Source organism: Vanellus vanellus, assembly GCF_965231255.1.
Source record: "Vanellus vanellus genome assembly, chromosome: 3".
NCBI classification, from domain to species: Eukaryota; Metazoa; Chordata; class Aves; order Charadriiformes; family Charadriidae; genus Vanellus; species Vanellus vanellus.
In genome coordinates, this window is record NC_138907.1 from 13000487 (window position 1) to 13025758 (window position 25272).

The 25272-nt window shown below is 42.2% G+C and overlaps 1 protein-coding gene across 1 annotated transcript in view; it reads right to left on the reverse strand.

Annotated features, from left to right (window-relative positions):
* The window catches only part of EHBP1 (EH domain binding protein 1), a 236828-nt gene that overhangs the window by 166823 nt on the left and 44733 nt on the right, over positions 1 to 25272 (reverse strand). Inside the window, exon 5 of the mRNA XM_082480396.1 lies at positions 16574 to 16627. Within this exon, the coding sequence (XP_082336522.1) occupies positions 16574 to 16627 (54 nt within the window). The remainder of the gene's footprint in view (positions 1 to 16573; positions 16628 to 25272) is intronic.

The following is a 25272-nucleotide window of genomic DNA, read 5'->3' on the forward strand; positions in this document are numbered from 1 at the left end:
CATTTGTTTAATTACCACCATGCTGAAAAACGGGACAGAAGAATCTTAATCAAGTGTCTCAAGTGTAACGGAAGTTTAAACAAACACACTTAAATAACTTGTGTTACCACGTTGATCAAATCTGAGCCCAAAATTCATATGTAACTCAGGGGTCATAATACTTGGTTTAATGCTTATTACCAAACTGCACTTGAACTCCCCATTTATGGAACACAAGTTTTATTTCTCACAGCAGGGTGAAAGAATTTCTTGATCCTAATAAACACGTAGTAGTTTTGAACGCGTTTTTAACCCCAACCTCCCCCCCAAGCGTAGACTCAACTAAGGGACACCAGGTTTTTAAGTTGCAAAAACTTAAACCACCTAACAGAAATGGATGCCCCAGCACAAAATACACCTTTGTGTACTTTTGTCCGACAGCGATTTGCTGAAAGCACGCCCGTTCGCGGCGGCGCACGCAGAACTAAGCAGGAGGCCCAACATCAGTGAGGAAGCGAGTACAAGCCCCAACAGCTAAAATACCAAGGCTGATGCCGCAGCAAAACCCAGAAATAGCAATCTGCTGTAGCAACTCACCCCACGGAGACCTGCAAAAGACAATCGGAGGAGAAAAATGCCTTTTCTAAACCAGCAAAACTTGGGTGACGGTGCTTAGACACTGTTTGGGCTGGGCGGGCAGCGGTGAAGCTCTCAGCATATGCTTTTTAAAATTAAATATGCACCGTCTTCGGCATTTGTGGACATAAAATGATCTTACTGGTATGTGTAATTTGAAGACGTGAGTATCTGTGCTCAGATACGCTCTGATAACGTGTTTAGCTAAGGTGCACAAAGAACAACAGCATGCACAAATAAACAGCCACACACTCAATGTAATCACGTTCATCTGCTGAGTATCTATTTAGAAATATTAACCTAGAAACTACATCTGCTACTAAGGCACCGGCCTCCGAGGAAAAAGGGACACAGTGTGGGAAAAATACCAAATAAAATAATAATTCTTAGCTAACACCGATACTTATTCCACATTCCACATTTCTGATGGAAAGGGATCACAAATGCGCGCCACGAGTTATACGTTGACTAAATCCCATCACGAAATGCTACGTTATAAAGGTTGGAAGGATTAACGTGAAAGGTCCCACTCCAAGACAAATGTCTCCTTCATAGTTGAGTTCCCAGCCAGGCCTGCCGTCCCCCAGCGCCGGGCACCGACCCACTAACCAAACACGCCAAAGGCCGGCAAAAATCTCTTTTGTCCATACTGGCATATTTTTGAGAGGAGATTTTCATTATCACCCCACCAAACATGACTTTTTCAATGCGGGGAGATCCCCAAAGAGTTTCAGCTTCAAATGTTCAGCACCTTCGGAAACAAACTTCTGCGGCAGCATTCTGAATTTGCCAGGCTGGCGGGGCTTATGCTCGGCTTCCTCCCGTCTCCTCCTTCAGCCACCCAACTCTCCCAAGCAAAAAAAGCAAGATATGCAACAACCCCCCCCTATTTATAAGTATTTCACATTTGCAAAAGCCTTACACAATTTGATTGCACGTTTCTACAGAGGCCACTTTTAAAAATAAATGCAGAGAAATGCATTTATTGGCATACAAGAAAACGTGTTGGGTTTTGCTATAACTATAAAATTATGTGGTGATTTTCAAACAAGCCAGAAGTACTAGGGGGAAAAAAAAAAGTGCAATTCGTATTTCTAAATATATTGTTGGATTTAAATAGTCTTCCGTAATAATTACATTGATTCACACATGCTACATTTCAGAAACTATCTTCTAATTCCATTTTCTTAAGGTACTCGATCTTTTACTTTCAGGAACAGACTACAGTATGAAATACGAAGATTTCTAAAGGAGAAAGGGCTGAATTTTAGTGCAGACTATTTTATCCTTACTGGGATGGTAATTTTTCTGCTCCCTCTACTGGCATATTTTAAAAGCAAGGAAAGCAAAAAAAAAACCACAAAAACCTGAACGGCGTTCCAGCTTGTAAAACATAATGAGAAAATATTTTTTGTAACTTCAAAATAATTGTTCGCACAACTTGGCAAAACATTAAGCTCAAATCCTGGGGATTTTTAAGCCATCAGCAAAATTTTTTCTTGGCTGATTTCTTCCTCGTAAAAATTAACTGAGCACCTCAAAATAAACACCCCAGCCCACTTTGTGTCACAATTACTATCAAGCGGTCCCATCACTTGTCACTGCTGAGATCGAAATGGAGCACTCCCTAAAATGTACTCAATGGCTACTAAAAGACCCGAAGAGCAATCTATGGAATATAACCCTACACAATTAGCACGGGTCTACAGAAAGGAGCAAAAACATTCTGAGTTTAACGAGTTGCTACTTAAACGTTAGCCAGTGCTCTGTGAACCATTTTATATTAAAATTGGATAGTTCTAAACATCACACATACGAGAAGTATTGTTTGACACAGTGCCATTTTGATGATAAATTGCAATCTACAGCTCAAATAATTCTACCCAGGGATTAACATTTCAGAGGCTGAGCCAGAGATTATGTGTGTGGATCTTGAATTTCATCATCTCCCTTCGGCACAATAGCTTATTCTTCCTTTTTTCATCTATTCTCTCATGAAGGGTCAGGAAAGCTTAGCCTTGCTGTTTCATTCATTTCATCTCTACATTAACCAGATACCTTGCAGTCTTTAGTTCTTACGTGTTATTCCATTACAAATACTACAGCTACACCGTACTACGCTACAGCTAATGAGGTATGTACCAAATCAAAGGGTGCCATCAAGTGGTTGTAGCGCACTACCAGCATTATGCAAAGTTCGCGTTCTGCAAGGGGCTTCACCAGGACACACCATACAGGGCGGATTAAACTCCGCCACAATGCAAAGCTTTCAGCAAAATTCAGCTGCTGAGAGCCAGCGGTCCCACACAATTTCGTTTTCTTCCTTTTAAATGGGAAGGCTCAGCCCAACAGCAGGCACCACCACATGGGAGACATCCCCATCTCTCGCCACGTGGGTCGGCGGGCTCCAGGATTGTTTTGGCCATTGCGTGCTCAGCTACCCATCCCCATGCACCAGAGGACAAGTTAAGAACAGTCTTAATAGCCTCTGAAAAGCTTCCCAACTAGCACTGGGACACGAAGGGTGGGGGGTTCATGGAATACAGGGAGAACAAATGCAATTACTTGTGCCACCGCACCCACTTTCAAATCAAATTGAGTTACGGATTACTTGTTAATCTATACTCGTACTGAATTAGAAGACGATGAGAGAGTTCTTCCCGGCAATGATAGTACCGTTGGCATTACTCAGCAACTTGAAGTAAAGATGACTTGATAGATCGTTCTCCAGCACAAGCGTTCAACCTGACCCAAACAATTGGCCTTCCCAGCTAAAATACTCCATAGCCAAACCACATTTCATGTTTAACCATCTTCTTCTAATCCATACACTATCAGCTCTAAACCACAGCCTTAAACTCACCTTTGCCTGGCAGGTAAAAACCAACCAACCAACACCAAACCAAAACCCACTTTCCAGTGCACCCAGACAGGTTTTCCAATGAAAAAGAACAGTGCCTTTCTAAAAACTCTGGCGACCTTGCTACTGGAGGAAAAAGGTTTTGCACATGCCATGGGACACAGAAGAGTTTTGCTTAGTGGGGATGAGATGAGACTGAGGATTACCCAGTTGTGCCTCACCAGATCACAGCCATCCACACCATGACTTCCAGAAACTCAGCTGTCACTTAAAATAACATCTTCAAGCTTGCACTTGCAAAGAAAATATCAAGAAAATGTGACTCGAATGTAACTGATGAAGATAAAACCCCATTTCTGAAAGGGTTTGACTCCAAAGTATAAAAAGCTGAACAGCTATGACCAAAACAGCACAACCGCTGACTTTTTAAGGATGTAACTTCAACTATATTTTCCCTGTGGTAGTGACAAAGAAATTTCCACGCTCAAGAAATGCTCAAGGCAAATCAGGTCCGAATTCTTCTGAGACTGTTCCCATCTGCCTGAAAACTAGCAGCAATGTTCCCACATCTGGTCTGCCTACACAACCTGCTGCCAGCTCTGGCAACCCCTCATCATTTGGGATGCCCACCACAGCCACTCTGAGGAAGCGTACGGTTACAATGCATGTGGGTGAAGACCAATGATGAAAATTCATCAACTGCAAAGCAAAGCTTGTGTTTGGTGGACCAAAGACAATTGGAATTTGTAACGCAGAAGGAAGTCATCCCTTAACAACTCCCACGTTCTCACTCACAGCTGACTTCACGCTTCCCCATGTTCCCCTTCCACTTGCTCACTTTAGCGGGTCAGCCAAATTCCCGATTCTGCAATACTGACCCTTCGCAGGAAACCTGTACGCAAACTTCCAAAGACTGAGCTAGAGATAGGGGAAAAAATAAAGAAATCACCAAGAACCAAATTGAAAAGATGCTAAGGTGCTTCCCAAAGTATCGCACAATACGTAAGAGTTACAGAAATTAAAAAAAAAAAAAAAAAAAAAAGAGCCAAAGTTTGGTTTACATGGAGCAGGAGAGGGCTGGTTCATCAGAAGGGGAAACCCCAGCGAAAGGATGCAGAGGTAGTGATGGAGTAGGCTGCACTGAAGCCAGAACCAAGTCCAGGTGAAACACCCAAGTTGTTCCGCAGATCTCAAAGATCCTTTCAGATAATACCCTTCCTCAACAGCATCCATACTTGTTATTATTGCAGTCTGTTTATTCAATAGCTCAAATCCTTCCCGATAAATGAGTTTCTTTGGTTATAATATGTAATTAAAGTTATATAATATGAATTAAAACTAATTATGGGGAAGATTTATACAGATGATTCATGGCACAACAAGCACAAACTTTACACTAATTCTGTACTGCCAGATTTTTAGGGTTATTTTCCAAATATTCCATTTTGTCCTTTCAACGACAAATACACAGACAAAATCCCCCCTAACTCATCACGGTCCTTCCTGTGGCTGCTCATGGAAGCAATAACCTGATGCCTCTACCATTAAGGGGTTTTGGCACTCACTGGAGCTACTTCTGAGAGCATTTCCCTCATTCTTATTCTGCTTTGGCCCAGGTACAGCTCATTCTCTCCGCTTCCAGTTTCCCTGCTGCCCATGTTACCTGACCATACCACCCTCCCTTGGTCTCACCTTTCTGTTGCAGAGAACGGTTCCTTATGTAGCAACCTTAGCCATGTCTTGCATCTCGCGCTTCTCATTTACAGGGTAAGATATATTAAAGGACAGAGAATACCAGAATAGTAGGGTTGGTGAAAGGGTCTAAGGTTTTGTCAGAGACAGATTTTGATGGCAGTTGATTTCTATGTTCTTTTTCTATTCTTTACTTAGCACTTAAACATGAAAAACACTAAAAAAAAAATCTCGCGTTCCAAATAACTTCTCACTCTTCATCAGCAAAACGCAAATATAACTCATTTCCATTTCAGGGACCTACTTCACAGACAAAATTAAGAGAGAAAATTCTTCGCATAGTTTTCAACATCACTTCTCATTTGATAAATGGTGTACGTGGTTTTTGATCTTTGTGTCATGCCTTACCGTGTCTGGGGATTGTTCCATGGAGCTGTTCTGCTTTAGGGAGCAAAGCTTTCGAGTTTCCCGCATCTTATCCCTTGCTGAGCAAGATGCTCTTATGGTTTAAATCATTAAAACTAGGTGCAAAAACTGAGAGTCTTTAAAGAAAGTCTCTGAAAACTAGTAAGTGTATTAATTTTTAGCAGGTAAAGAGCTGGCAGTTTCCTATGTCAGGCTGTGTAATATAGGGTATTAAAACAAACACTCAGCCAACCTGCTACATGCCCAGCGAGGACAGGCTGGTTTGTTCTCAGTTCCGGTCTGCAGAAAACACACCAGAAGCAGAAATATTACTATTTAACAGCACAATGTAACACACAACTGTATCACCTTCAGCCTTTCAATAAATCACATGTGGTATATTATTGCGTTTTATTTTTCAGGCCCCTGGAAAATCTAAGGAACATTGCTTAAGTATAGACCACCACACTCAGAAGAGCAATCATTGAGCTTGTGGTTGCATCTTTGTATGGGTCACGAATTTGGCAGAACCTCAGTTTAATCCTATATTTATGTCAGTACGTGGAACCACAGAAAACACTGAACAGCTACAAGATGTCATTCTATGGCACTTCATTCAATGCCATTTTATCCACACGATCTTTCCAGCCTAGTCTCAGGTTGCCGCCACACCTGAGCTTAACGAGAGAAGTTCATTTATGCTGCCTGTCAAGGTTCAAGAAGCAATTTGGCCCAGATATAGATAATGAAGAGCAATGAGAAAGGAGAAGCTCCACATGAAAAAAACCAATATGATGGTGCAGTATCAATTCAGAATGAAGAATATGCTGGGAGGGAAAAAACCTGAATGAAACGGCATCAATTAAGTTATGGAAGTCAATTAATTTCCATTATATTAAACTCTATTAAGACAGCTAACAACCAAAGATAAGAGGCTGAAGGCAATAACACTCGGTGCTATTACACTGCCAGATGATTTTCCTAATAATAAAGGTCTTCAGGAAGCCAGAATTCTTATTTTTCTGTCAGCTGGCTCCTGTTTGCTGGTGGCCACTATTTTTAACTGATATCCTCCCAGTTAAATTACAACTGCTTGCATGTACAATCCTATCCAGTTACTTAATGCAGAGCTACATTTTACACAATAATGGATATTTTAATTCTTTTTTTGACACATATTTCCATACCTTGTGCACATGCAATTGCAAGGTACTATCTCAAATCAACCAACATATTCAGTTGGACTCCCAGGTTATCTGCCTTTGAAGGTGACTTATGTCAAAAATATTTTTTCATTAAATGTGTTGCCATTTTTTCCATTTCCCACACCGAATATTGTGTACTCTGTGGCTGCAACACATGCTGTTTTAACACCATACGGCTACCAGGTCAAAAAAGCAAGACTTATCCATCATAATGTTGCCCCGGACAGTGGCATTTTACATAATGATATTCTGGACCGCATTGTGAGCGCACACTTATCTGTGACTGTATGTAAATGTAAAAAACACACTCAGACACATAAAATCAGGAAAATAAAAAGGCAGCAAGCTGAACAAGCTTAAAAGCAAATACTTTTCTATTAAAAGGCAAGTTGCTCGGCTCAGCTTATGCCCAGAGAATGATTAGAACCCCACTGTAAAACAATTACCAAGACGCTCTTCTGTATTTGATGTCTGAAAGAGAAACGACCTCATGCAGACTGTCTCCTGTGTGCGCTGGCAAGTGTATTTTACTGCTGATTTTCTATGAATAAACATATGCTAAGAGTGACTGAAACACGCTGCTGGTTTGAAACATGCCTAATGGAGTATTAGAGGTTTGTTTCCAAAGCTGTCTGCCTTCTTTATCAGCTTCCTCCTTCCAGCTGGCAAAGAAAACCACTGACACCAACACTGCTCAGCTGCCTGGCACGGCACGCTCAGCCATAGAAGACACATTCTTCTAGGTTTTGGGGAGGGGTGTTTCCTGCTAAACAAGAGGGTTTGGGCAATTCAGAAAACTGCTGCACACGACGACTGCGACTCAATAATAACCATATAAATTATAACTCATCAAACTCATTGTGTTGTAACTGTTATGGTGTACAGCGCTTACCGATCTGGTAAAGCTGGAGCCTAATATCCAGGCTGGGCTGCCCAGCTGCCTCCTGGCTCTATCTCCGCTCTGCAACACCCTCTCATGTAATTGTAGCATAAATACCAGAAAATAAGATGTCTCCTTTTTCCAAAAATTTTAAACTGAAATGATGTAATATAGTTTTCAAACTCGCCGTATTATGTTTAATGAAGATCCACTCAGCGCAGTTATTAACACAGCATCCGCAACAACTTAATTTAAAGGACAGTTTGGGCACTGCATTTCATTTGGGAGATAAAGATCAAATAACAAAAGAAAATTTTTATAACTTTTTTAAAACGCAGTAGAGAATAGTTGGATGGACTCGCATTTCATACTCTACTGATTCAAGATAAATAAGGTATTAAAAGTGTAAAAAGTTAATTAGACATTAAAAGTTCTTTCAACAATTCATCTAAAATTCTCATTTAGATAAGATTTTTGTCATCTCACAGCTCTGCTTTAATAGATTATTACATATTAATGATAAAAAGGATTAGCTGTGCCCCTAATTTCAGGTGATGCGGGCACAGCCTTGTTTTGGTCATAAGTAAAATATCCGTTGCCAACTCAAGAGCATCAGGGCACGAGTGAACACCATCTGATCAGGCTTTGCTTGGGCATACGGGGCTTCTGTGGGTCAGGATATAAATGGACGGACAGAGATGTCTCAAACTGGGATGGCCAGTGTCCCTTCTCCGCATGCTGTGCCGTACAGGGGGGTAAAATACTCCTAAAATTTCCCACCGGCATTCATGCCTTGCTCATATAGCATCTGCAGTAAATACAACTTACTTGTCCTATGGCATTCAGTGGAAAATTTCACTGGGAGAACTCAAGTGTACAACCCGCTTCTGTTATCTTCTGTAATTTGCGGAGAAGGTGCCCAATCTAATGGGGGGGTGTTTAATTAAGTGAGCCCCAGAGGGTCGGTGCAGACGCAGGCAGGAGCATCACTCACCACCAGCCATCCACCCTAACCCAGTGCCTCTCCCGCTCCTCCCCAAAGCCCCTCATAGTCTTCTACTTTTAGTTACGATTGCCCAGAAACACCATGCACACTGGAAACAACAATGCATTACTGAAAAAAGCACTACATCATCACCCCACCCCCACTCCCACCCCCACCACCCCCCGGAAGGTTTCCCACCCTGTCTCCTTCAGAGCCCCAGAAGCCAATCAAGATGACAATTTCCGCGAATTTTGCTCCAAAAACCTAATCTCGGCAATTTCTCAACTAGAACAAAGTGCTAAATATTTAATGGAAGCAAAAACTCAAAAAGTAAAAACAAGTTTCCTGAGTCTCTCTTACATTTAAAGCGGAGCGAGAGGGAGATGGCTGACAAAGCAGCATTTAATTCCTAGCTGTATCCAGACCAGAATAACCAGCCTAATTTACACAGCCAGACAGTCACAGTTCACATAATCACACATGGCAGAATATGACAGGGGAATTAAAGGACCAGGAAAGCATGTCTGAATGATGAGCTTCCTATTCTAAATGTATTAAATGCAGACATTTAATTCCAAAAAAGGCCAACCTGGTGGGTTCTTCTTTTAAGCAAAAAAAAAAAAAAATAAAAAAGAAAAAAAAAAAGAATAAATTGATTTCAAGAATACACCAAACGAATGGCAGCACTTTTTTGGATGACTTTTCCTTAAAAAAAAAAAAAAAAATACAAATAGCCAATTTAAACTGCAGCTCCCGCGTGCTACAAAGAAGCACTATGAGAGAGCGCCAAGATTTTGTAATAAATTCTGGTAAAGCAGCTGATCAGCAAATAAGGAAAGATCCTATTCCGTATGCGAGCCTTTTCTCCCAGGTTCTTGCTGCAAATGGCGTTGACAGTACTCAGAATTTCAATGCACTACGCTACGCTGGCATTCGCCTCCCAACGGTTATTCCCAGGAACTGGTAGGGAGATTTGCCATCAAAATTTGGGCCTTTTATTCTGACAGAAAGCAAAACTTGCCATTGCAAAGTCAGTGTCGCAGCACTGCCATAGTGAAAGGGACTTAAACACCCAGTGTGAAAGTTGGATTTTAGCAAAATTCTGGGCTAATTACTGTTCAAATTCAAATGAGCTGTTTCTTGAGAAGCCTCCTTTGGAATACACCACATGCAGAGCTCTAGCTGATGAAAACTTAACTTCTTGCTAATCCTTCATTTAAAATCGGTTGCCTTTAAGACTAGAAACAAATTGATTTCTACATCCCATTCACCTGCCTTCTCTTTCCAGTTACTTTCACATTATTTATCACCTCTACTTGTGTTGTCATGCCTCAAAATAACAGACAGGCATTTGAGGAGAGAGAAATAATGTCTGCAAATCCAGAAGCAATGTAACAAGCTTTAGGGCGTTCAAAATGAGAAATCATCACAAGCAATCACAATACGGAATTTCAGGGGAGGAACCCACACAGCAGCACTCTTGACATAATCATTTTATTAATACAAATGTTCCGTAACTTCTTCTACTGTTTCTTTCATCTTGAGGCTTTGCCCACATTTGAGTTCAGAACTCTTTCAAGGTTAGAGTTCCCAAAGTTAGCAAGAGCGATAGACAAAAGGAAAAGACAGACCTCGTTTCTCAGCTTAAAGTTGTTATTCTTTATAACTGTTTGCTGAAGTCTAGCATGGACAGCAAACTAACTCCTTTTTCTTAGTTCAGCAGCTTCGTTAGACATATTTTCCTGGAGAAACCACTTAGAACGCCCTTCTTGATTAAGGTATAAAAAAAATGGCTGGAAGCATGGATGTGTCTCACAGAAGGATGTACATCTGACAACAAATCACTGTCAAAATTGAAGGGTTGGCATGTTTTTTTCCACCATTCATTACCTTAATATTCAAAAAGGCACTATTAGAAAGGATTGGTCTACAAAGGAACATGAAAACATTTTGGAAAACTCCCTAGAAAGCATAGATGGGGAAGCCAGTTCAGTTTCCAAGATCTCAATACAAGACCAGGTTGGAAATGCAGGGCAGTGCTTCCCCAGGCCAGCGATGGTGTGCAGGTGGAGCTGCGCGCTGCACGATTCTGAAAACAATGGGCAGCACGAGCGGAGCAGCATCATAGAATGGTTAGAGTTGGAAGGGACCTTAAAGACCAGACCAGGTTTCTCCAAGCCCCATCCAACCTGGCCTTGAACACCTCCAGGAATGGGGCAGCCACAGCTTCTCTGGGTAACCTGGGCCAGTGCCTCACCACACTCACAGGAAAGATGCCGAAACACTCACATAAACGAGTCCTTAGAAAGAAAATGCTAATGGTCTGCTAATGCAATCAAGGGAAATGAAATCCCATGTGTAACCACTACCACATTATCGCAGTTGATTAGTCAGAGGCAAGAAGAAAGGAGGGAGCCTCCAGCCACTTGGAAAGCAGAATCCGCTCTCCACAGCTGTAATTGGCAAGACAAGAACTACCAGCCTTAAACTGTACCAGCAGCAATCCAGGCCAGAATGATTCCCAACAGCAAGAGCAACGGAGTGTTGGAACAGGCTGCCTAGAGGCACCACAGGAACCTCATCTTAAAGTTTTGAAAAATAGTTTAGGCAAGTGTTTGCCTGGAATGACGCTGCCTTGAGTCAATGTAACAGGCCAGGTGAGGCGGCCTCCAGCCCCAGCCTCAAGGAATCTATGAGCAAAGCTTCAAAACCAGGTGGGGAGTTTTTCTCCATTCATCTGTCGCAGTAGTAGGTCTGGGATGTCCTCTTCTGTAGTTAGCAAAGACTGTGTTTTAACAGGCCTGCCGCATAAAGAGAGGAACACGGTTGTACCAGGGCTACAGCGATGATTGCCAATGGCTTGAGTCCACCAATGGTGCTGGAAAGGGCTCCCACCCCTCAGCCCTGCGCCCTGGGAGTAACCTACCTACAAAGGGGAAACATAAGGCACAGACGGGAAGGTGGAGAAGCGTACTACGGACCTTGGGGTATACTAGTACGCCACTTATTAGCTATTAGAGATACAAATCTGGGCTCAAAAAACATTTTCTACCAAAAGCTGGAAAAGTTATTTCATAGACCAAATTTTTACCCTCTGAAAACATCCTACGAATTTTTCAATTTCATTAAGAATTTAGGTGGTAGCTGCCCACAAAGCTGTCAGCAAGCAGGCAAATGTGATGGTCCATCCTCAGTGGATGTTCTTATGTGATTTTCCATGCTTTGGGTGTGCTAGGAAGCAAAATGACATTTTTCTGTCACTTCAGCTACCTTTATTTTATTTCTTGTACATAGAGTCAGTGAAAGCTTCAACATATTTGGACCAATTTAAACCTCCACTCTTCCTTCCTGTCCTTTTCTTCTTCCATTAGCTAGACAATCTGCATAGATCAAGAAACATAATCCGAACGTCACTTCAGCTGAACTCTTTGTAGAGATGTAGTCTTCATTTGAAGTTGACCGAAACTCATCAGCTGCCCTCCTCCTGGCACCTCTGAGGGGACGCTTAACAATTGTTAAGCCACGCCAGTTGGAAACTATTTTACTGCTAAGAGACAAAGACAAAGCTACCTGGGCTGCATCAGAAGTGTGGCCAGCAGGTCAGGAGAAGTGATTCTGCCCCTCTACTATACTCTGGTGAGACCCCACTTAGAGTACTGCATCTAGCTCTGGAGCCCGCAACATAAGAAGAACATGGACCTATTGGAGCCAGGCCAGAGGAGGCCACAAAGATTATCAGAGGGCTGGAGCCCCTCTACTGTGAGGACAGGCTGAAAGAGTTGGGGTTATTCAGCCTGGAAAAAAGAAGGCTCCAGGGAGACCTTATTGTACCTAAAGGGGCTACAGGAGAGATGGGGAGGGACTTTTTACAAGGGCATGTAGTGATAGGACAAGGGGGAATGCCTTCAGACTGGAAGAGGGGAGATTTAGATGAGATATGAGGAAGAAATTCTTTGCTGTGAGGGTAGTGAGCCCCTGGCCCAGGTTGCCCAAAGAAGCTGTGGCTGCCCCATCCCTGGAGGTGTTCAAGGCCAGGTTGGGCGGGTCTTGGAGCAACCTGGTCTGGTGGGAGGCATCCCTGCCTATGGCAGGGGGGCGGAACTCGATGATCTTCAAGGTCCCTTCCAACCTAAACCATTCTATGATTCCACAATTAGGAATATGCATTGTTCTTTTACTTAAATTGGAGAGCATGGAAACCCTGGAGAAAGTCTGACAGAGGGATTTTTCCCTGGTACCTATAGAGCCTCTTGCCACGTGGAAGCTCTTTGTTAAGCACTGGTACACCAGAAACCCCAACAAAGCAATTTGTAAGAGAAATCAGAAGTTAATGCTGCAAAAATTAACACTAGAAGTTGGAGCTCAGACAGTGAAAGGAACTAAGTGTGGAAACGGCACATGTTCAAACTACCCGTAGGGGCAATGAGAGAGAAAAAACACTTCCTGGAGGAAGCGGCTTATATTTTTAGATGGAAGGCAACTAGTCCTTATTCTCTAAACTCAACAGACAAAATAAACCAATGCCAACCTGTAAGATTTTGAAAGCCTATCACCTCTCCAAAGATGGGTCAGTCTTATTCTTAGCTATGAATTTCTTGCTCTCCAAGTTGCAACAGCTAATCAGAGCATTCAATATTATTATACAGAAGAGCATAAAACCCAAGACGACTCCAAGAACTGCCTCACAAAGAAAAATCAGATAATCAAATACACAGAGTGTGGTTAAACAAAGATGAAATTAGATACAAGAAAGTGAGCAATAAATGTACAAAGGACACAGCTGTGAAGGAGGTAAAGACATGGAAGAGGCTGATGGAGAATGAATATCAACATTTAAATATTAAGAAACTGTGCTATGATCAAATTATTTATGGTTTAGACAGAGTAGATGACAAAGGTTCACTTACTAGAATACAGAGGGACTAAGACATTAAAAATACAGTTAGAAAAAAATATTCCTACAATAACCAAGGTGATGGATCACAAAGTATGTGTATTGCAGGATTAAAAAAAAACAAACAAACCAACACAACAAAAAACCCACACCAGGAAAAAGAACAAACAAAACAAACAAACAAAAAAAACACCAAAAAGCCAAACGTGTTGCTTCATTTTCATTTACAGCATGGTTCTCCTGCACAAACCACCTCACCCCTACTTATAATTTCCTCTGAAAATACAGAATAATCTTGTTTTGAATGGGGTAGCATCTGCCAGCAGAGACATCAAACTTCAGCTGGGTACCTCTTTTAGCTGGTCTTTGCTCAGCCATACTGAGGCACTATAAAATGCTTTTGGTGACTGATTTTTAATAATAATAATGAAAAAATGTATTATTTTAAGAATAATAAGAAAGAAAATAAAAAATAATAAAGAAAAACATGCCAAAATATACATTTTTATCAGCATTCATATATATATATATACGAAAGAATGTCCATAAACTTTTTGGGCTTCAGTATTTTCCATTCTGAGTGCTGCTAATCAAGGAGGCAGGGAAACCTGGAGTCTCAGAGGGCAGAGAACATACTTGGAGAAAAAGGAAGATCCCTCAAAGGACTGTAAAGATCCCTGCACCTCTAGGTGTGACCTATCCTTGCCAGGTTCAACGACAAATATATCCCTTTAAAACTTGGAAAACCACATGTTAAACCTGAAAGGGGTAAATGTCGACAATTTAGGGATGGAGAAGATCAGCCTCCTGTCTCCCCGGCCCCCAGATTGTGAACAAGCAGGTGTTTTGTGCTCTGAAGTGTCAGGCAGCCACTGCATCATTTGTGACTTGCTCGAACAGATGAACATCTTTTCATCCACCACTAAGTGGAGCTCTTACTCTTGGAAAAGAGTTTCTCCATCTTTTCAAGTATATTTGCAGACCAGATTTTTTTGGCAGTGTCTACAGCTTTGTGTAGAGAGTTTCATCAAAAAAAGAAAGAAACAAACAAACAAACAGAAACAAAAAAAAACAGACACAAAAAAAACCCCAAACCAAAACAAAAAAAACACACACCCCCAACCTGTTTTTTATATGTGTATTCTGAGGATGATACAAGAAAGCTAGGGAGGGACTCTTGATCAGGGAGTGGAGCCATAGGATGAGGGAGAATGGTTCTAAACTGGAAGAAGGGAGATTTGGGTTAGGTATCAGGACGAAATTCTTTGCTGTGAGGGTAGTGAGCCCCTGGCCCAGGTTGCCCAGAGAAGCTGTGGCTGCCCCATCCCTGGAGGTGTTCAAGGCCAGGTTGGACGAGGCTTGGAGCAACCTGGTCTGGTGGGAGGTGTCACTGCCCAAGGCAGGGGGTTGGAATGAGATGGTCTTCAAGGTCCCTTCCAACCCAAACCATTCTGTGATTCTATGAACAGCACGTGGCGGCTGTTCTACTGTCACCTCTAGATATCATACAATGACGTGTGAGAGAAAAAAAGCAATGTGTTATAAAGCAGGACATGAAGTCTACATGCCCACTATAAACTTCTAAAAAAAAAAATAAAATAAAAATCTGCTGCCACATCACAGGAAACCCAGGCTATACCCAGAGGGGCTGGCCGAGAAATACGCTGACATTGTTTTAGCCAGAGTTACTCAGATAGTGACAATCGGTGATGGAGACTTCCCTGATTAAAATAAACTAAGTGAGAAAGAAAAGTAAACTCCAGGAAACGGTAACTAAACTGTGTTTTGTACTGGTAAGTCTCACAAATAAAAATAGAAACTTGACATTTAAAACGAAAGTATAAATTAAACACTTGGCTTTCAGCCCTTTTAAACATTCAGTCACTAGTCACCAGAATAAACCTTAAGCTTCAGACACCCAAATCCCTTCTCATACCAACAAGAAAGAAAAAGCAGCTTTTTTAAGCAGAAAAGGCTAACGTGCAAATTCCACTCTTTCCCATACTTCAGTGCTCTGTGGCACTATGAGGACTCAGTATATGAGCAATGCTTATTGTTGTTTAAAAGCAACATAAATAAAAATTAAATCATGTTACTGAGAAACGGTCCAGAATGAAACTATATTAATGACAGTGAAACACACCATCTTGATGCTACAGTCCTTTTAAATGTATTTCAAAAAGAAGTTTCCTCCTCAAGGAAACTTCAGGCCCCCCACTTGTGAGCCTGGGCAGCCCCAGAGCGGAAGCCGCAGCCCAACACGGAGTAGGGAAAGGAAAAAAGCACTTCATGAAGCACTCACTCTGCACAGTGTTAAACCCCGCTGTTTGGCAAAGCGTGGTGTTTGTCCAGCCCTCAGGAGCTCAGCTCTCCAGGAAGTTCTGGGAGCTCCTGACTCAGCAGTCAGAGATTCACAGGAGCCACCTTTTGGGTTTTCAGCGGGTGCCCAAGACAGCTTCTCCCCGCAGAGAGAGTGGGACTGGGATCCCAGGGTACATGTCTGGCCTCTCCTGCGCTTCGCTTAGGTGACCATGGCTGGTCCGACCTCTCCACCCTGCCTCAATTTCCTCACCTGTGAAACACAGGGGAGAAACCACGCTCCCAGCTAAAGAGCGGCATTCAAAACCAGGAAGGGTGCACTGCCGTTTGGGATGCACAGATGTCATAACCCAGCTCTGACTTGCTCACTCCGCTGCTCATAGAAAAATAATGTGTCATAACCCATAAAACAATGAGTCATAACCCAGCTCTAACTTGTTTACTCCATTGCTCATAGCAAAATAATGCGAGGAATACTGATGCTTACAGGGAAGGAATTTAAGCAGCCTAGTATAGTATTCCCCTCTCCTGTATTTTCTTTGCAACATAACAATAGGTATTTTAATAAGCCTTTATTACTACAGAGCAAGGTTTTACTGTGGCTCAGCAGCTCACCTTTTACTCAAGCCTTTTTCAGCATTTGGACACCCTTTAATCTTTTAAGCAATTAAGTCTTACACATATTAAAAAAAAAAAAAAAACCAACATTCCAGCTTACATTCTCTATGACAAACGTCCATTCTTTGTCTTCAAACTCTTCAGCGTGGGGATCCTAGAAAAACAAAGCAGAGAACTTAAGACTAAAAATAATTCAGGGTGCAAGAAATTGCAACTCAGCCAAGATTTTCACACACTCATAGAAATATTTTAGCCACTGAAGATGGCAGAGGGAAATATTTTAGATGGGAGGTAGGCTTCAATGGATGTCAATAAGATGATGAGCAAGTTGGCATAGAACTGCCAGTGAAGATTTAATAAAGACTCCTACAGATACAAACATGAGGATGATTCTGATAGAGGCTTGCAATTCTATTTCCTTTCATCCAGGGGAAAAGAAAGATAAATCTCACTTTAATTCTTGAGTTCCACCTTCCAAATAAACACAATTAATCTACATCTTGCAGAGAACAGTGGAAGACGCCATTGCTCCCACCTGGCATGAGAAGGCATGCACTTACAGCAGGCACCAAGAACATCACCCCACCTCCTCGTGCCCAACTTCAGTGAGCGCGAGCGGAGACCCAGAGTCACGGCTTCCGCACAGCAGCTCACATCACTGCAAATTTCTTAAATACCTATCCTCACTTCACAGCGTTTCTATGACATCACACGCAAGGATCAAAAAGTCATTTGTACCAACAGGAAGATAAATAACAAGGTTTGTATATTGGGCGTTTGTTTCCAACGGAACGAGCATTCAATCCAGTGCTGTAGCCTGTGTTGAGGTTGTCTGAAATTAAGGTAACAGTGGAGACATTAACGCAGCCCCTCCATGCCTCTATCAAGGACCCGACTTTAAAAAATTACTTCTTTATATATATATAAATATATATATCACTCTCTCAATTTATCATCCAATTCTATTTCTGACCGCCTGTAACAACTTCCACTCGTCTTGTAAAACAGCTTCTCACACTAAGAGAATGTGACTTTAGGCTTCCTTCTGACATGAAGCCCCATTTTGCTATACCTCAATCTTATCCTATTATTTCTAGTTATAATAAACCACTCAATTACTCCTTTGCCTCTGACACTTGCACACTATAGACACCGGAGATAAAAGTCAATCAGCATTTGTGTCATCATGCATGAGATTCCCCCCAGCACCTGCAGAGATTTCTTGCTATTATTTGGAGCCTGCTAACGATACTACACCAATCTTGCTGCTCTAAGTTAACAAAACAGAGGGAGAGATTTTGCTTCTACTTTGTTTAGCTCTGTTAGTACCACCTTTCCTTTCTTTTCAGAATGCTACAAGCCTCACACTCAATCTTTACAGCTCACCTTATCTTAGTCTTTGTTCTAACCATCCTTGTTTCGCTTAGTTTTGCCTTGAAGTCAGACACACAGTCAGCAAAGGGACCATATCGCAGTACTATACGCAATTCTTTTAACTAGCTATCTTCGAATACACAACATAACAGCAACAAGCTTACAGCGTAAACAACCCCAGAAAATAATTATTATTTTATTTTTCCAGCATGGGGAAAAAAAAAAGTGGGAACACGTGCTCTTGAATAAACCTCTCTGAACAAGCGACAGTAACACTTCTCAAAAGCTGTAATCCTGTCTCCTCCAGCACGTTCTTCCCACCAAATCCAGCAAAGCGGGTTCCCTACTCTGCAGCCACCCTGTAAAGCGCCATCGCTCCTCGCAGGAGTCCCCTGAAGGGGAATCGATGGGCTCACGGAGGAAATTCAGCAACAGGTCAGCCCACTGGCACCATCATTAGCTAGGTATTTAACAGCTACAGCCACAGTTGTCATATGCGATACGCATTTTAAAATGCTTTACTCCAACAATGGGATGTTAGCATCATTGAAAAACATATAAGAAAATGTTACTAGAATAGAAATAATCAAATTTTGGCATCAGTTTGATATATGAATAAATCTTTATAGATTTAAAAATAAATCAGAATAATTTAAATACTGTAAATGAGTGTAAAACATATTTTACCACTACCCATAAAGATAGAAGGGTAAGCAGAGACATACAAAATTATACTCCAGTATCTCTATGTTCCAATTAATGTACTTGTAAATATCAGATTATGTAATTATATATCCATCACATTAATCAGGTTTGTGGAATTCTGCATTATGTAAATAAAGTGCACGATAACTGCTGGTTTGCTGTCTATCCTATATAAATTCTAAAGATACCATTTTCTGTAATCCAGCTATTAAATACTTATAATTTTCAAGAGTTAACCTAGGGCAATTACCTTTTTGTTTAATTGCTTCCTTTGATACAGTATAAAACGACATAATGAGATTTAATGGGATCATTAATCACTTTATGTTTTAATAAGCTACTCCATAACAAGTGTCTAAAATCTTAAATACTTCATCCTGCTCAATTTTTTTCCGTAACTCCCCCCAAAGCTATTAATGCAAGCTTGCAGATTTACATAAACCTGCTTGCAAACTCAGGGCCCGGTATTTTATCCCACATAACAAACAAAATGATCGTTATTTTGTTCATGCATAGCAATAATCTATAAAGAAAACCAAAGCTCTTCTATAATGCCAATATGGTAGATTCACACCTCTGAAGGCTGCAGAATCAGGTGCTCTGCTGAGTATTTCTTATAATCTGCTGGAGCAAAATAATACTGTATAATGAAAAGACTTCTTAATATTCAACATTTTAGCATGCATTTGAAAGCGAGTTGTAAATGCTTTTGAAAAATAAACATGAATGTATTATCCCAAGACTCCCCACCAACCACCCAGAATAAGAAATAAAAATTAAAAGCTTCAAGGACTGCTCTAATGTAGAGCCCTTACCAAAAGTTTGGAGAGTATGAAATATGTTAATAATATATGGACGCTTTGCATATGTGTAAGAGATTTCAGACTTAAAGACAAATCCAGTTTGTGGTTTGTTTTTTTTTTGGTTTTTTTTTTTTTTTTTTTTTTTTAAAGTTGCATTTCTTGTTAGTCTTAAAATGCCTTTGGAAGCAGAAACCCCTGAATAAGCTTACATGCATAAACCTCAGCATTTTGTCGGAACAGGCACGGAAGGGGCTTCACTCTTCCCACTACAATGCTTTTCGCAGGAGCCCAGGAAGCAGCATGCACAGCCCTACTGCCAGCTAACTCACAACATCACTACCTGGCAGCATTAACCAACACTCGATTGAATGCTTACAGTTACAACATGGTTTCTGTTGCACGCACTGTTTCACCCTTTGGTCTAACATTTCCACGGGTGGTCTCCATAAAATGTGCCATTTCTATAGATTTGGCTAATCTTTCATCTTATTTTGGATTTGAAGAGGGTAATTACCAGTAAAAATAAACCAATACATACTTCCCTCACTGGCTAACCCATGTTCTCCCTTCATCTCCCACGTAAAACTCATGCGATGAATTTAGAAAACTTATTTTTTCACCGTATGAAAGCCCTCCCTGATAACACAGCAGACACCACCTCCCCTCACCTGCAAGCAGATACAAGTAATCACTGAAAACGCGCACTGGAAACACGTAAAGACATGAGTTATAAACATGCCTCCTTCCTGAGAGCATATGATAATGAAAATTACCTGAAAAGCTCAAGGAAAAAACCTGTCTCCCGTATTTTTCTCAGTCTGAAACTGCCTCAATACCCTGCTGTAAGAGGAAGGAAGTTGGCAAGAGCCATTTTTTTGATAATGCTAGTTTTCTTTCCCAACATACCACAGATACAGAACAACACTCTATCCAGCATTCATTATGGTTCTACCTTGAATTGAAAAAACATGATTTAACGGCTTGTTGTTCTTCCTCATTTTACTATGTAAAAAAGAATCATCCTTCTTAATACCAAGAAATGGGCCCCATTTTCTCGTTTCTCTTTCCATATGCGTTCGCCTCTCGGTATGATACTCCTTTTCTGCACCTTCAACTAAGTTTTAGAGCCTTCTTTTTTTTCCCTACCCTTTTCCTATTTTTTTTTCCTAGTAAGATGACTTTAGTGTTCAAAAGCAATGCTCAGGTGAGAAGCCAATAGTAGGGAACCATGCAAAGGACAGGACATCATCTTATGGTTCTACAGTGAGACCCTCAGATAATAATTTCTTCAACTCTCCTCTCAAGCTCAGTAGAACGCTTTTGTCCACCACTGAAAACCTACCTAACCCAACTCATGTCTTCCCAGTAACTCTGTTAAGAGCTTTCCTAGAGATATCCTGGCCCTTAACAAGCTCAGTCCTCCAAGCTTTTCTCTGCAACCCCACCCACCGGCTTCTTTCTGTGGCCCCATTCTGCTCATCCACGCACCAGCTACCCAAACCCAGACAACTCTTCTGGGCTGGGGCAAGGGAAGAGCAATAAGGAATGAGCCTGTCACGTTCTTCTGTTCTCTGTTGATCAGTCCACCATCAGCCCATGCAGCAAGGAGCTCTGTCAAGGACTAGATCCATTCTGCAGTGTATAAGGTAGTTTCAGAAGACTGAAAAAAAGGTAACCCTTCTCCAGCAAGCTGAATTATCTTCAGAGTTATTTCTGTATCTCTTCTAATAGAATCGTAGAATCGTTTGGTTGGAAGAGACCTTTAAGATCATCAAGTCCAACTGTCAACCTAACACTGCCAAAACCACCACTAAACCATGTCCCTCAGCACCACGTCTTTTAAAAACCTCCAGGGATGGCAACTCCACCACTCCCCTGGGCATCCTGTTCCAACGCTTGATAACACTTTCAATGAAGAAATTTTTCCTAATATCCATCCTAAACCTTCCCTGGTGCAACTTGAGGCTGTTTCCTCTTGTCCTATCGCCTGTTCCTTGGGAGAAGTGCCCGATCCCTACCTCGCTACAACCTCCAAATAGGAGTGAAAGAAAGATGTCAGCAAACAAGGGACTGCTCCTTCCCCTAAGCGGCAGCAAGAGCAGGTGGGTAAGATCTTCAGCCTGTCAGTCCCTCCCTTCCCTCCCCGTGCCTCCTCTCTAAGCTTTCCTGGCTTTTGAAGCTTGCCTTTCAATTAGATCACTTCATACCAGCCTTAATCTTCAGCCTTTCTTCTCGGGGAATAACTACTTAAGGACTGTCATATTGAATCAAATCAAATGATGGCAGCATTTGTGATCTTCCTCTGCCGGTGACCCACAGCAGATGCTCTGGGTACTCCAGCATCTGTCCTTAGCTTTTGTATTTGGCTGTCTGAAGCCGCAGAAGACTCAAAATTCGACCTAATTCTTGTCGTTTTCAATGCTGCTTCCAGAGGTCTGATTAGTCTAGAAAAACCACATACAAACCCGGGCAGCTCTCGCTGAGTTTCCAGAAAGCAGGGAGCTCTCAGCAAAGCAGCAGAACCATCCCAGCACATCACTGCACCAAGCTCACGACAGCTCATGCCTTCCTGTACAGTCTCTGGACTAGAAAGGCAGCAAGGATTGACATTTATTGGGTTTTTAATTTTTTTTTTTTTTTTTACAATTAGTCCCCCCACTAACCCTGGATATTTAACTATTTAGTGTGCAAGTGCGCTCACTTACCTGATTGTCTGATTTTTATTATCTGACCACAACATCTTGTCTTGCCCACAGGGCTGGTTTTTTTCCACCTATGGAATATCCTCCACAACATCCAGTCAAGCCACTGGTCTTTCCTAAACTGAAACAAGTCTGTTCTGAACCTGGAATTGTTCTTGGCTTCTGGGAAATGGCTTTATCAAAGGGTTTTGGATTTTTTTTGTCTCCTTCCCCGAGACAACATACTGGCTCTGCTGCAGTGCTCCTGCCAGCGAATGGCCCATTACCACACTGCCATCAGTGTGGTAATCAGCGCATGATGGACTCGGGCTTTCAAGAAAGATGATATGGGATTTATTCTGAGAGATACATGGAGACGGGCATACTTTCAACAATACAAGCCTTCTTTTATCATCCATTTTATTCTTCTTCTACTCTTAACTACTTTTTTTTTTTGCATGTTCAGAAGGCTCTGCCTTTTAAAAATGACATTTTTTTTCCCCCCAAACTTTGGAACGGAGAGTTGGCAATCTTCCCTGTTGTTGCAATACTACATTGGTGTGATAATCCATGTATATTACCTACAAAACAGGTGGGTTTTGTAATCCGATAAAGCAAAGTCCATGCTTACTCCAAAAGAGCAAACATTTTTGCTGGGGAAGTTCACTTTGCTTTTAAGATAGAAAGTAACGATGTTGCAATTTAAATCCTAAGAGTACAACTGATGTTCACTTAGCTTTGCTAAAAGCACCAGGCTTGCTTGGCAGTGAAAATTTGTCATTTAAAATCTCTCTCAGTTGATACAGGTGTGTGTTTGCACATAAACCCACAAACCTTGCTAGTGCAGGGACTCTAAAAAGGAACTTCTGGAGCACAACCATGGAAACAACAACAAAAAAAATGGGAGTTCAGCTAGCTTTTCTGGCATTTGTGGATCTTTCCATGAAAGCACTACAAATCACGGACTCAAAATGCACAATGGGCTTATTGTTTCACAATGTTTACTTCTCCCCATTTTGGTAGAAAAACCCAAGGCAAAACCAAACATCAACACAGAGCATGGCAAAAGAAGAAGTAGTTAAACTTCCAGAACAGATGGAACTTTAAAAATTAATATAATTAGCACTTCACCCAGCTGGATGGGCAGGAGCTAGAGCTACTGAAGGGAAGCTGAATCAATATACCCATTTGATGCTTTTCCCCACATGACTCCAGAGCACTATGAAATTTTACCAGCAGCCCAGAACAAAGTGAAATGAAACAAAAGTCTTCGTTTATTTGAAAGTTTTCTAAATGAAGGTTATAGCCTCTTCAATACTTAGCTCTGCTTGCTTAAGAATTACAAATATATTGTTGGAAACAAGCTCACACCCAAAATAAGGATGTACCGATAATGCAAAATATCTTGTCTGTTGACTGATCACAGGCACTTTGCTAGCCAGCTCTCAAGTGTCCACGGGTGAGAACTGGAGAGCATACTCTTAACATTCTCATCAGCACTTGAAACCTCAACTTATCTCCTAATCCTACGAGGAACACGTTTCAACACCCACTTACGAATGCACAGCCACTACTGCGTGAATTATTTCCCTAAACACGTAGCTGTCTATTCTGGAGCTGGCTCCTTCCCTTCTCTGCACTTCTATTTCAAACAGCAGCACTGCGCTAATTTGTTATCTGTGATTGCTACAAAGCTCTGTCGGAGCAACCCGCTCCCAACAGCGGGCTCTGCCAGTGCGGACGTGGAGCCAGCAGCTTCCCTTAGCTTCTCGGGTCGTAATGGAAGAGAACAACTACTGTTTGTTAAACACCACGGCCACATGAAGTGTACTGCAGAGTGCCAAACCTTCAGCAGTCACTCTCCTTCACAGGGGAGTGGCTTCTAAAGGGACTTTAGGCAAGTGTAGGGTCCTGCACCTTGGGAGGAATAACCCCATGCACCAGTACAGGTTAGGAGTTGACCCACTGGAGGGCAGCTCTGCGGAGAAGGACCTGAGAGTCCTGGAGAACAATAAGTTGCCCATGAGCCAGCAATGAACCCTTGTGGCCAATGGTCTCCTGAGGTGCATTAAAAAGAGCGCGGCCAGGTCGAAGGAGGTTGTCCTCCCCCCTCTACTCTGCCGTGGTGAGGCCACATCTGGAGCGCTGTGGCCAGTTCTGGGCTCCTCGGTTCAAGAAAGACAGGGAACTGCTGGAGAGGGTCCAGCAGAGGGCTATGAAGATGCTCAGGGGACTGGAGCATCTCTCTGCTGAGGAAAGGCTGAGAGCCTTGGGGCCATTCAGCCTGGAGAAGAGAAGGCTGAGAGGGGATCTGCTCAATGCTTATCAATATGTAAAGGGCGGGTGGCAAGAGGACAGGGCCAGACCCTTTTCAGTGGTGCCCAGCAACAGGGCAAGGGGCAGCAGGCACAAACTGGAACACAGGAAGTTCAATCTAAACATGAGGAGGAACTTCCTGACTTTGAGGGTGGCTGAGCACTGGCACAGGCTGCCCAGAGAGGTGGTAGAGTCTCCTTCTCTAGAGATATTCAAATCCCACCTGGACGCAATCCTTTGCAACCTGCTGTAGGTGACCCTGCTCTGGCAGGGGGGTCAGACTGGATGATCTCCAGAGATCCAACCCTCACCATTCTGCGATTCTGTGACTTTTACAGAACTGCAAGATAAGCTGTCTCTTTTTCTGAGCTTTACTGCTTTCAGTGTTTTCGCCTCTCTCCTTGCAGAGGAATGAACGATATAAATGCCTGACTTGTAAGTCAGCTCCCCAAAAGGCTGCTGCAATGTGCTATTACATTCTTCCCACTACTCCAGTGCTGACCAGCCAATGCATCAGCCGTGCAAAACAACAACCAGTTCTTTTTGACTATCTTTGCCCAGAACGTACCAGCTACAGAAATGTCAGCTCTCTGGGTGTTTGGACATATCCCACACTGCAGCTGAAGTGCCGCTGTAGCGCTGAGCCAACAGAGCCATCGGAGGACTGGGCACACTGTATTCTGCCTGCAGTCACGTACCACCTGCAGCTCATCTATCCAGGCAGGCTGTTGGTCTCGCACAGGTACAGTGCTCCTGCCACATCACCCAGCTTGCTCAAAAAGTGCTGCTCTGTATCACACCTGCATATCCTTATCAAGAAAAAGGTGGGTTTGGCCAGAGGACAAATTACAGCAGTTTTATATAAAAAGGAGGAGGCAGTCCAGCGAACAGATCTACCTGCAGAGTCACAGTGGTGGGTA